Raw genomic sequence first — 13,894 nt, 5'->3', positions numbered from 1 at the left:
CCAGCGTGACAGCTTGGGACATATAAAAAAACATGGCATTATCTTGATACTAATACCACAATTTTAGACATTTACAATGGTAATACCATAGTATTCTTTAAAGTACCTTTGAGTATGTATGTAAAAACATAGTATAGTAATATTGTAATCTTTCTATACCATATGGTATATCAAGGTACCAGAGTATTACCATCTGATACTATAATGTACTGTACAGGTGCTGGTTATATAATTAGAACATCAACAAAAAGTTGATTTATTTTTCACTAATTATTCATTCATTACACACAGACTGATATATTTCAAATGTTTATTTCTTTTAATTTATTTCTTTTAATTTAATTTTAATTCTTTTAATTTTGATGATTATAACTGACAACTAAGGAAAATCCAAAATTCAGTATCTCAGAAAATTAGAATATTACTTAAGACCAATACAAAGAAAGGATTTTTAGAAACCTCAGAAAACACAGTGGACCAACACCAGCAGATGAAACTTTACACTGGACCTCAAGCAACGTGGATTGTGTGCCTCTCCTCTCTTCCTCCAGACTCTGGGACCCTGATTTCCAAAAGAAATGCTAAATTTATTTTCATCAGAGAACATAACTTTGGACCACTCAGCAGCAGTCCAGTCCTTTTTGTCTTTAGCCACTTCTGACGCTGTCTGTTGTTCAAGAGTGGCTTGACACAAGGAATGCGACAGCTGAAACCCATGTCTTGCATACGTCTGTGCGTAGTGGTTCTTGAAGCACTGACTCCAGCTGCAGTCCACTCTTTGTGAATCTCCCCCACATTTTTGAATGGGTTTTGTTTCACAATCCTCTCCAGGGTGCGGTTATCCCTATTGCTTGTACACTTTTTTTCTACCACATCTTTTCCTTCCCTTCGCCTCTCTATTAATGTGCTTGGACACAGAGCTCTGTGAACAGCCAGCCTCTTTTGCAATGACCTTTTGTGTCTTGCCCTCCTTGTGCAAGGTCAATGGTCATCTTTTGGACAACTGTCAAGTCAGCAGTCTTCCCCATGATTGTGTAGACTGAGAGACCATTTAAAGGCCTTTGCAGGTGTTAATTAGCTGATTAGAGTGTGGCACCAGGTGTCTTCAATATTGAACCTTTTCACAATATTCTAATTTTCTGAGATACTGGATTTGGGATTTTCCTTAGTTGTCAGTTACAATCATCAAAATTAAAAGAAATAAACATTTGAAATATATCAGTCTGTGTGTAATGAATGAATATAATATACAAGTTTCACTTTTTGAATGGAATTAGTGAAATAAATCAACTTTTTGATGATATTCCAATTATATGACCAGCACCTGTAATGTAATGTTAAACAAAAGCCATCTCTAATTAAAAACAGTATGTAGTTAGTGAAAATGTTTGTTGATTTGGCTTTTTTAGGGCATCAATATCAGCATATAAACTCTTGACTCACCTGGGCACGTACGTCCACTCAGAAAAGAACAGTTTCTCAGTGAGAGGTTTCTGCTTACAGCAGGAGATATCGACGAGGCCAGCCTGAGCTCCAGAGGAGAACAGGACAGCAGCACCGTTCTGACTGATGAAAAGAAGGAACTTCTCGCTGTGTGGCGACACTGACAAGCAGGGGGCAAACGCAAAAGTACAGCTGTTCCTAATGGACAACATGTTTTCAAAGACTCCCAGACATTGTATGTGTGAACAGGGGTCAATGATCGGTCATAGCATCCCAAAAGGCCATTTCTATCCCTCTAAAGCTTATGCCAACCAGATATAGATACCAGTCAGCGATTTGGACGGTGTACATTTGAAATGCCTGTCTATTTCCATCCGATGCAAGGATTCTGAAAGCAGATTCGCAGTTCCCAAGAGTATAGTGTGTGGAGGTTTCCACTTCACTGGCTTTTGAGAACACCGTTCTAACTGTAGCCACTCAATGGTTGCCACATCCACAGGCTGACAACTCAGCTCTTGTCACAGGATTGGATGCGTGTCATTTCGGCCTAATACCATGTCAAATGATTTAGCTGAGGCACAGAGGTCAACAGCACTGATAAGTCGAGACGAATCATGATGGATCATTGCCAAAGTGAAGCATCTGGAGATTTTTTGGGTGAAGGGATAAGGCACAGGTGTTAATTCGGGAGCATTTGAGGTTGTCTAATGTGGGTAAATAACTTTTAATTTGATTATTTTCTTAAGGTTGCGACACAAGAATACTATGATGGTGCATTGCTGCCACATATATATATTATATTTCCCACTCAATTATGTCCCCTACTAGCACACGTACATCTCAGAGACGTCTATTTGATGTGTATGTTTACATCTGGAAGGCAAATTTTTTAGAGTGTTTGAGAGTTAGAGACTAATCCCAGACACAATATGCAATACACTTTATGCACACATAATAGTAAGCAGACTGTATCCAATCAGATGTGTGCAATAATTGGGACTCCTGGGCAATAATTAATTTTGATTGTGTGTACTTTTATTTATTTATTTATCTGGGCATTAACTTTTTAAATGTGTGTATTCTTAGTTATTTATCTATCAGGGCAATAATTCATTTTAACTGTGTGTATTTATTTATCTGTTCTTAAATATATAAATCTATTTTTATTGTGCTGCATACTGGATTGCTCCAAACTGAATTTCATTGTATTAAATATGCAATGACAAAAATAAAGACCTTGATCTGGTTTGCTCATCTGCAATACGTCTGCAATAGGTTGCTTCCTTTCAAATGTCAAATAGATGTTTAGAAAATGTCTTTAAGACGTTTATGATTTAGAATGTATGTAAAACTGACATCTTAAAGACGTCTATCAGATGTTTGTTAACAGCAGATGCTTTCCAGATGAAGTGATCTTTAACAGATGTACGTGTGCTATCTGGGTTGTAATAACAGGATTTTATGTCGTTAAAACAACATATTTTCTCGTAATAACAAGATATGTACACTCTAAAAACTAATTAGGGTACCTTTAGTCATTACTTAAATATATATATTGTTATGAAATAAAAAATTGTCAAATGCTTGTAATTGTTATTTTATTGAGCTTGGATGACACACAAATTATGCCTATTGATTCGATATACTATCATGACTTGTCATAGTTTAACATTTTCAGTTAATCAAAATACAATATGATGATGTGTAAACGTGTTTCATTGTTTTGAGTTGTATGAACACTTCTTTTAATTTAGACAAACTTAAGTGAAACTGGGGTGGGATTTATATTTCCCATCATGCTTTGCCCATGGCACTTGAAAGGGAGAGTAATTGCTAAAATTAAGTGTTATATCATGTTTTTTGCACAAGATTAATGGTAAGGGAGATTTAGCAGTAATTAGTGTTTTGTTATGCTAATTTAGAAGAGTTTTTGGAGATTTACCATCAAGTTCATGTTACAAATGCGTTTTATTGTGTCCAAAAACCGTCTTCACCTTACTTAAAACATTATGTTGGATCAACTTAAATAGTTGTATTCATGTTGACAATTATTAAGTTCATGTTACTTAGAAATGTGTTTTTATTGTGGCAAAAAAACGTCTTCACCTTACTTAAAACATTGTTGGATCAACTCAAAATATTGCTTTGAATTAATGTAATTCTCCCAACTGGCTTAAGTTAAAAATTCTAGTGGAAAATGTTAACATATTTTTTTTGTTTTGTTTTTTTGTTGAACCAATGTTTTCATAATATGTTGTTATGACATTTTTCTCAATGAAATCGCGTTTTCTCATAATAACAAATATCATTAAAATGACACATTTTCTTGTTAAAATGAGATATTTTCTCATAAAAATAACATAGCCTATATGTCATAAAACAATAGTACAACGTTTACAAATTGTGGCTCTCTGGCTTATTTTACACTTTATGAAGAAAATGTATGTTGTATTTGCCTAAACAGAAATATAAAAACATGACAAAGCATAAACAAAACTGAACATTATATATATATATATATATATATATATACAGTAAAAAAAAAAAAGGTAGTAAAAAAAAGGTTATGCATGATTTGCATGTGATTTGGGCTATTTTTATAAGAATAAAGAATGTTTACATGAGAATGTGTAGCGATTAGCTTATTCTAAAATGCTACACAAACTACATATTTCTCTTATCATATGAACAAAATCCACATTAGATTGCAATCGGGAGTTATTACAAACACAATGGTGGTTTACAGTGAGTTTTGAGTAAAAGTGTAGCATTAATCCAGAAACAGTCACGTGTAGCTTAATGCTAATTGTAGCTATAATTCACCTGTTTCCCAGATGCTACACAGATTATATTTCATGATGGATATAGAATTCATGTAAGGTCATTTGTCGTGAAATGTTTTGATTGTTGAATTTCAAATCACTAGGGGTATCACTAAGGCAAGAAAAGTAAGTAACAAGCTATTTTAATGAATGGTAACTGTAATATTGTTAGCAATTACTTACACTACAGTTACTTCAAAAAGTAATATTACTACTGTAAGTGCTGGGGAAATTACTTTGAAAAGTAATGCCTTATATTGCACTATACTCCCTTAAAAAGTAACTAATTGCATTACTTAGTTACTTTTTAAGAAAAGTAATGCGTTATGTTACTTTCACCTAATTGGGCTTGTTTTTTTATACAACAAAAAAAAGTAAATCTAAGACCCTTTCACACCAAAATTGAAATAATAAGCTTCAGGCTGAAGGAAATGCACATTCACGCATGTACAGTAGAGGGAGCAGCTCAAACAAACCTTTCAGCTGTGATTTTACCAAAGACCACAGATCATTTCACAGATTTTATTCATTTTTGACATTTTTTTATTTGCTTTTGTGCAAGTGTGATTAGTAAATGCATGCTCACATTTAGTCCAGAACTACAATAACCATAATTTTTACATCATCATCTGCACTTTTTTTTCAACATTGAGACAATCAGTCAAATGGGAAAACAAAGTAACTTGTGTTACTTATTTGAAAAAGTAACTCATATTTTGTAAATTTGAAAAGTAATGCATTATTTTACTAGTTACTTGGAAAAGTAATCTGATTACATATCTCAAGTTACTTGTAATGTGTTACCCCCAACACAGATTACTGTCTTACTAGTAACGCATTACTGCCCTATACTGAAAATATCAATGGTTCTATCGGGTAAAAAATCATTAGTTAACTGCAGAAAATTGCTTACAAACGCTGCTAATGAGAATGGGGCAAGAGGACTGAAACATCTCTGCCATGGCAATGTGCCATCCTTTATTCCCTACTGGACACCATCACGTCCATGAAAGCTGGCCCAAACTGTTACACTGAAAGCTGCGAAACTCCATAATCAGGCTGTGTGAATTACCGTGAAATTTCATTTGTGACATTCTGTCAGTTGATGGCACATCTAAACATATCTGCTTAGGAAAAATAACATTCTGCTGAAGAAACAGTGCTTTGTGGATGCAGAGGTCAGTGGCCTGAAAATGAGTTGTTATTCACCATTACTTTTTTCTCCGTCTCCAAGGAGCATGTTCACTCCTTTTTGAGGGTACAGGAAGATGATAAGACAACAGACAGCAATAGAACAGGAAATGAGTCAAAACAACATCATCTGTGTGTGATATAATCTGTGTTGATGGTGAAGCTGATTTGTTGATCGGCAAGGGAGAAGTGTAATCGTATTTCACTGCTCCTTTTTTAGCATCTCATTTATTGTTCCATTCACAGACCAGGATCATAAAAACAACCTTATCTACCACATCTACATTGCACTTCCAAATTATTTCGGCATATTAAATAGATTTCAATTACCGCAGTATGAATTGTTGGTAGAGTTAGAATAAGTGGTGAAAATTAATTTCAAATTAAATCAGCTAAACAGTGATTAAAAAAAAAAATCAATACCAATCAAAATGACTGAAAACGGTTTAAAAACGTTCACATTTAATGAAAAATCTCAATACGGTTTACAAGAAACATTCAGCAAAAATGTAACAGTTGCAAAAACATTTCAGCGGTTAAATATAATAAAAGAGAAGTGCACAACGTTATTTACATCATGAAAGTTTATACATCATGTCAAACACACCAGATTCTTCACAGACACAGACTGTCCACCACAATAAACGCGGAAACCCTCCTTCAATATTTCATTTATACAACACACAATTCCTTTCTGCCAGGTCTAATTAAAGCTCCATCTTTTCTTCTCCCTCTGACAGTCTGATAACGATGCTGCCCACGGCATCTGTGTCAGTTTAGATGAACGCAACCTCGCACGTGGTGTCCCGGGGACCTTTCGCTCTTCGGGCCCGGCTGTAAGATATCCGATCTCCTCTCCAACCCATTGTCCGGTCCGTGGACCGCAGTTCCCAGAATCCGTTTGCGACAATAACGCAGAACACAGCTCACGCTGAAATGTCACTTTCATACTCGCTGTGTTTTGTCAGTTCACTTGACCTAAATCTGCGTCCAACTGTCTACTGGATTAATTATCTGTTTTTCAGTTGAATGAAAAGAGCACAGGCAGCAGGATTCATCGCAGTGTACAATTCCCCAACCCCCCTGACAATGTGAGGCAGAGCAACACAAAATCAAAATAATCACAAACACCATCAACACCTTCCACTGAAACGACTGATCAGTGGGATATGAAACAAAAGAGTTCGAGAAGTAATAACAGCGAGTCGTGTTTGGTTTATCACTGGATCTTTTTGGAGGCCAACTAAATATTTATGCCACATATCTGTCAACAAAACTTCATTCATAAGAATCTCCTCGCATAATAGCGAAGAAATGAATTACATTCACATGCTAGAATATACATATCCTGGAACAGGTATAATCTTATATCTGAGAGAGTTGATGTTTTTTCATACTGTGGCTTTCTTCAGAAGGTATAAAAGAGGAGAGAAAATCCCAGAGGGTCGTATAATGACAAAATGGCATTAAGAACAGTTCAATATCAGAGCAACAATTTTTGCTTTTTCTTACAATCACACTTTTCATTTGAGTGCACGACTGTCTTTTCAGGTTATTTCAATGTCTGTGAGTATCTGAAGAAAGACATATTCTCCTGAAATAAGTCCAAGGCTAATCTGGACACCTCCAGGAGTAATGTCCTCTTTATGAAAACCTCACATTTGAGTTTGGTATAGAGGTGACCCACTTCTTGAATTCACCCAAGACATGTTCTTGGGTGGCGGCTGTGTTTTGTGTTGATAGCATGGCGCTGCGTCTCCATGAGCGCCTAAGAAAATTGCTGTGGGTCTTAAGTAGCATTTACGTAACACTATTATATAATCTGACCCTAATGCTATAAAACTGTTTATAAAAAAGCAATATATATTGTGATCTGAATTCTAGTTTTTAATGGCACCAGTACTCTCACTCACAGGTTTGGTTTAACGTTATTTTGGTGGGCAAGCGAGATTTTGCATTGTACTGACAACACATCGAGATAGAGATGCTGAATCCTCATTGTGTCTCCTGCATGTCAATCTCATGCTTCAGAAAGCCTCGTCCTCTTCAGCGTAAAGCTTTGGGGGAAAAAAACGAGTTGTTAGCTGAGGGGCAGTGAAGTAAGAGCATGATTCATATAGCGTTGCTTCTGTTCTTGGGATGTCTCACACCACAGTGGTCTCGGTCTGTAGGAAAGACTGGGCTCTGGAGTTCCGATGGAATTGGGCCATGTTTTCGGTGCCGTTCTTGGATATGGATGAACTGTGCAGACGGTAGTCACGACCGATGTAACGCTTCAAGCGCAAACTCCGCCACTTTCTCTTGAGCTCGCTTTGGACCTGCAGGCAAATATAAAATCAGTTAGTATTATCACAGCCATACACAGCATGGTCAACATGAAATCATAAATAAACCCATTTATGTACACAATACACATTCCTTGACTTTATCAGTGCAGTTATTTTTGTAATTCTTCATCACAATGTAATTACTTGATCCACCTTTAAAAAAACTGTAACCAATCCCTCTTATTTTTAAGCCCTCACTTCTAACAACATCATTTAGACTACTTTTCATGATTCAATCAATTCCAGATGGATAATATAGTGTCCAGCTTTATTCCTCATTTATTACATTATTATTACATAATTGTCAAGTTTCACAGACAAGGCTTAACACCTTTACTTTCACTCGCCTTTTTGAGCATAGATGTGAAAATGCACTATCCAAACTTAAATCGCTGTAATTCAAGAATGCACTTCAAAAAATGAAAGTATGAAAAAGTTATATAGAAGTTAAAATTTACTGTAAATCAAATGAACTGTACTAAAAGTTATAATTTTTATATATAATATATATATATTTTTAAAATTATTCTAAAATTGATAAGGTCAAAGCCATATGTCTAAGCAAATTATAATCCAAATTTGAAGATGATTTCACAAAAATTGAAGTTCCCATGAGATTTTGTTTAGGCGCTGTACCTAAAATAGCCACCGGGTGTCACCCACATTCCATTGAATTTTTTTTAATGCATTCTCCTGTAACAAATGAATTAATTTCTGTCCAAATATCACTACACAGACACCAAATATGGAAGCTTGAGATAAAGACCTTTCCGACAATATGCGTTTTGTCAAGATTAGATAAGCTTTGACTATAAAGTAGTTAAAATAAGTTTTCTAATATGAAACATGACAACGTCCACTAGGGGGAGAAGCCTGCTGAAAGGACATTTAAAATACCGTTTCCATGGTAAACCAATGTCCAATTTCAAAACGGTTTCCATATGAATGCTGCTTTTTTAAGCTGTCAACTAGAAATGGAAAACTTTTATTTTTAGAACTTGTGTTTTGGCCTTTCATTTACACGACAACAGCGTTTTTGTGGCCTGAAAACGCAAACTTTTGAAAACGACTTTCAAACTGCAAGATACCATTATCATCTTCGTGTAAACTGCAAAAACGTGAATCTGTGAAAATGGTGACGGCAAGCACATGCGTATTACTTTTAGTCTATCCCTCTTTTTCAACGCAAAGGTAAGGTGTTTTCTGTGAATGTGTGAGATTTCCGATTTATTAGCCGCTATAGGGAAATAACAAGAAGAATATCAAAGTGCAATAAAATAAGGTGGATAGGCATGCGTGTTTGGCGCAAGTGCTCTGTAAAAGACTGCAGGCCCTATTTTAACGATCTAAATGCAAAGTGTAAAGCACACGGCGCAGGTGCACTCAGGGCGTGTCCAAATCCACTTTTGCTATTTTAACGACGGAAAAACGGTCCATGCGCCGGGGCACATTTTTTAAATGGGTTGTCCCTATTCTCTTAATGAGTAATGGGCGTAACGTTCAATAAACCAATCAGAGTGTCATCTCCCATTCCCTTTAAGAGCGAGATGCTCGCGCCATGGCGGATTGCTATTTACATGGCGGAATTTGTTGGCGGAAAAGCTGAACGCTTTTCAAGCGAAGGAACCGATCTGCTTGTGCGCAAAGTTAAAGCGGGCTTGCAAATGCAGGCTTTCAAATAGCTCCGTGCGATGAATCATTTAATATATATATGTGTGTGTATTGGCACGATTGTTCAATTAATTAGCCAATTTTGTTCATCATTATAAGTAGTAATAGGCTGAATTGAAAATAGGTAGCCTAATTCTAATACACGCAATGACTATTCATCATTACATTTTTATATTTATGTAGCCTACACAATAATATTCTTTTACACTGTAATCCTTTTGTTTTTAATATTTGGCATGTTTGTGTGATGCGCATCCCTGTGTGTAATAAGCAGAGTCGACACACACTGTGGCGCAGTTTCTACCAAAACGCTCTAACAAAAAAATATTGCACCATTGACTTTAGACTTTAGACCAGGTTTGAGTTGGTCTATGGCGCAGTCTATTTTCAGCTCCTTAAAATAGCAATGCGCCGGCAATGTGCCTGAACACACCTCTTTTTTAGACCAGCACGCCCATGGGCGCACTAACTGGCGCAAATGCATTTACTAATTTAAGGACGTGACGCTGAACGGGGAAAACGCGAACAGCGCCGGATGCAAACTAGCAAACACACTTGCGCTGCGCCTTGCGTCGCATTGCGCCGGGTGTATTATAGGGCCCTAGTAGTCTTTCTTTACAAAGTGACATCGCCAACTACTTGTCTGGCATGCGTAATACAGCGTTTTAGTCATTTTTGCGGATCCATGATAGTTTTGATAACGTTGTCATTGTACAAAGAAAAAACTTTTCCATTTTTAGTACATCGTGGTCATGTAAACGTACCATAAAATTAATTACTGAGCTGTTTTAACTGAAAGCAACTTGCACTGACATATGATAAAATATGTCAGTGCCATTGTTTTATCTCAAGATGCACACCAGTATTTTTTTTTCTAAGGCACGTTTATAAGAGCTACTTAATTGTCCTGATTGAACTAAGACCTAATCCTGGCTTAATCTAAGCACTGTCTGTGAAACCGGGCCTATGTGTTGTGAATGTTTCATGTTGAATATAATTAGGAAGGGATACTCCTGCTTTGTTCCAAAACCTATTGAGCTGCCTGACGAGGAGGCGGTAGCATTTTACAGTTTTTCTCCATTGGTTTGGCTCATTTCTTGAAACAGAAATTACATTCTCAAAACAACATGGACAAACCTCCAAACCACTTGGCAATTGTTCACAACAGAATTGATTTTCTCATTCATTTCATCAAATTGCAAATGTCTAAGTACATGTCTCAATGTCTCAGTACATCTTTGCAAATGATTAAGTACAGGTAGCCTACATTTAGCACAATTTCCAAATGAATAGATCTTGTTGATCTAAACTGATTGTTGATTCTCAGTTTAATGGTTGTTCGCTCCAAAATGTGTCAGCGTCATTTGGCAGTATGGCAGTATGAGTGCAATGTGTGATGTCAAACCTTAGCCTAAAATCCTTTTTCTTTTTTTCAGTTTTATACACAATTGTATTCTGTTAGCTAGACAAAAAACAGTACAGTAACCATTGTCAATGAAGGACTGGGTTAAGACTGAAAGGTGGACATGAGGGATATTTCAATGGTCCTCTGCCATAGTGACAAAACATCTAAACATTTTGACTTGCAGTGCTTACACAATGCCAAAGGGACGAAGCATTTTGGGGGCACTGACTGTTTAAATGAGAAGGAAATTTAGTTTTGACACATGAGTGAACTGTTTTGGGAAAGGTATGAGCTTTTGCAAGTGAGCTATAGTGTTGTGTTGAACTGTAAGACTGTTTTGCCAAATGATCTTAGAGTTTTGAGAATGTAATTTCTGTTTCAAGAAATGAGCCAAACCAATGGAGAAAAACTGTAAGGCATCATAGTCACTGAAATGAAGGGTGTTGTGACTTAATCATATTGCCTTTTAAGATACCTTGTTTTGACCATATTCAAAGGCAAAAGCCAATACTACAATATACTGCTACAAGCTCAGTGAAAAAAAAATCAAAAATCGCATCCAAGTTGATATAAATGTTGATTATAAATAAAGAATATTTCATTTAATATTGAAAAGCATTGCTAAAAATGTTTAATGTAATAAAAATTTGATAATTTAACCCAATAATGTGTGTGTGCATTTTAATGCTTATTAGAATATCTTGCAAAAAGCTAATATCAAAGTGTAGTGCTATTTGTGTTGCTGCTGTATCAATATGTATCAATAAAATCGATAAGATTGCACACTGACCTCGCTATTCAAAAAACAATACAAAATCGCAACCACCAAGCCCTGTGAAAGGAACATAGAGAGTTAATGTTGTACAACATTAATACAGCATCATATTCTGTGTAAAAGTTTGGGGTTGGTAAGATTTTATTGATGCTTCGGTAAGCTGAATTTCCAGTCTCAAGAATAATTTCTTATTATTATGAATAGAAAGTTCAAAAGAATAGCATGTATTTGAATAGAAATCGTTTTTTAACATAATAAATCACTTTTTATCAATTTAATGTGAACACTCAGGCATACTCCTCACCTGAAAGGATCCCAGACCAAGGTCAAAGAATATTTTGTACTTTTCCATCTCTCCATTTTCTTCTATGAAGTAAACGAAAACAACATAGTTGACGCCAAAGAGAGGGATCAAGAGAAGCGTGGACTTTGCCAACCTCCTTAAAACAGAGAGAGGAGTAACAGGATTTGGTCGGAGTGATAAGGGACCCCTACTGTTATGATAGCATGGCAATTTTTGTCAAATGGACAGTTATTTCCAAGCACACAAAGGAGAGCTTCAAACTAAAATCCCAACTTTTGAAGAAAAAAAAAGGGAAAAGTGGCATCTGGCAGAGCCATCAAATAGACAAAAGCCTCCCATGCATTAGCGACAGGGCACTGAAACGCATAACAAAAACTCAGATTGATACAAATCACGACATAAATATTTCACCCCCATTCAATGCAAATACATTTAGCACTGCACAAGAGATAAAAATGGAAAGCAGCCATGCATTTTTCAGAGATTCATGCTAGAATGCATATCCTTGCAAATTTAAAAGGGAGATCTCAGCTATGACCTGAATAGCACATAAGGTGATTCAACCATGGTGGCTGATGCCATGTTTGCAGAATCGAATATTAGTTGGCACCCATTTGCAATACCTATACTGAGACTGATCATTTCCACCAACATCAGGACACCTCAGTTTCTGGACCAGGATTCGAATGATGCTGATGAACAGAATAAAGTTTATCTGTAGAACACAAAAAGGAAGAGAACAAGATTTTATATCATTCCTCTTTTATACAATGACATTATCCAGACTAAACATTACCACTGAATCCTGTCCACTGAATCCTGATCTGACACAAGAAGTTCTCAAAACATTCTGTAAGACTTGAACCAGATTACAGGATTACTGCACACACTGAAACACGTGAAAATGTGCAGTTGCTGCCTTAAAGGAACAGTACACCGAAAAATGAAAATACCTATATGACTTTCTTTCTTCTGTTTAAAAAAAATGCCTCAGTGATTTTCTGTCCATACAATTAAACTTAAATGGGTCTAGTTCTGACTTTCATTGTAGGGACAATAATATCTTCTTATATCCACAGAAGTCATACAGGTTTGAGAAAATGATTACAGAATTATCAATTTTGGCTGAACTATCCCTTTAAGGAGTTGATCCGGCCTTTAAAATAACACTACAAAAAAATAATACCATGGGTTTGATTCTCAGAAAACATTCGAATGAATAACATATATGCCTTGAAAGCACTAAAAATTGTTTTTGGATTTGGTCTGGCCAAACGCAACTTCAAATGTAAAATGATCATCTCCGAATTTCCATCTTGCTTAAATCCATCAGACAGATAGTAAAAACAAAAGAGGGCACCTGTTCCTCATAATTAATCCCGCCATAAAAACCCAAACCAAAACAAACAGAACATCTTGGCTAAAGGTTCATCGACTAGTGGCATTCTGGGTAGCAAAGAGACGTGGTTGCATGGTGAGCAATGCTCTGTCAGAGACTTATCTAAATACGTGGATTACCAGAACCGAGCATGTTTGCCAGAAAAACATATGATGTTTTTTTATTATTATTGCATTCTGGCTAAGGAACATTTTGACCTGGATGTGTTCGGGGAAAGCTGTCAAACACAGCCATCATGCTGTCCAAAGACATTTGATCTTCTGCAGGTGAAGGTTTACAAAATGGAAATGGCACATTGGACCCAAGAGAGAGCTCTGGCACGTGTGCTGAGAGAGGCACTTGTGACAGCGTGTTTGCTCACTCTTCCTGACATGCCTGCGCTCACGTCTCATCCAGGACATGGAAACTGTCTGTGAGACTCAGCACATCCCTGTGTCTGCTTTGCTGGCAGAATCCCTCCCTGCCTGACATAATGCATACAGTATGAGGCTGGTCTCAGTGTGTTTATAAGTACTGGTGTGAGGTTATACTCACAATGACAGATGCCATAATTGGCC

General features: G+C 36.4%; 1 protein-coding gene across 1 annotated transcript in view; it reads right to left on the bottom strand.

Annotated features, from left to right (window-relative positions):
- Nucleotides 1-4,852: 4,852 nt before the first annotated feature.
- Nucleotides 4,853-13,894, bottom strand: part of vipr2 (vasoactive intestinal peptide receptor 2) — a 46,468-nt gene continuing 37,426 nt past the window's right edge. The window contains exons 9-14 of the mRNA XM_067377913.1: nucleotides 13,872-13,894; nucleotides 12,562-12,653; nucleotides 11,939-12,074; nucleotides 11,650-11,691; nucleotides 7,607-7,774; nucleotides 4,853-7,513 (exon numbers count right to left, since the gene is read on the bottom strand). The exon at nucleotides 13,872-13,894 is cut by the window's right edge and continues 47 nt beyond it. Coding sequence (XP_067234014.1) covers nucleotides 7,484-7,513; nucleotides 7,607-7,774; nucleotides 11,650-11,691; nucleotides 11,939-12,074; nucleotides 12,562-12,653; nucleotides 13,872-13,894 — 491 coding nt within the window. The 3' untranslated portion in view covers nucleotides 4,853-7,483. The remainder of the gene's footprint in view (nucleotides 7,514-7,606; nucleotides 7,775-11,649; nucleotides 11,692-11,938; nucleotides 12,075-12,561; nucleotides 12,654-13,871) is intronic.

This window comes from Chanodichthys erythropterus, chromosome 23, assembly GCF_024489055.1.
Source record: "Chanodichthys erythropterus isolate Z2021 chromosome 23, ASM2448905v1, whole genome shotgun sequence".
Taxonomy (NCBI): Eukaryota; Metazoa; Chordata; class Actinopteri; order Cypriniformes; family Xenocyprididae; genus Chanodichthys; species Chanodichthys erythropterus.
The sequence above is the reverse complement of the archived record's forward strand: the minus strand, read 5'-3'. Positions and strand labels throughout refer to the sequence as shown.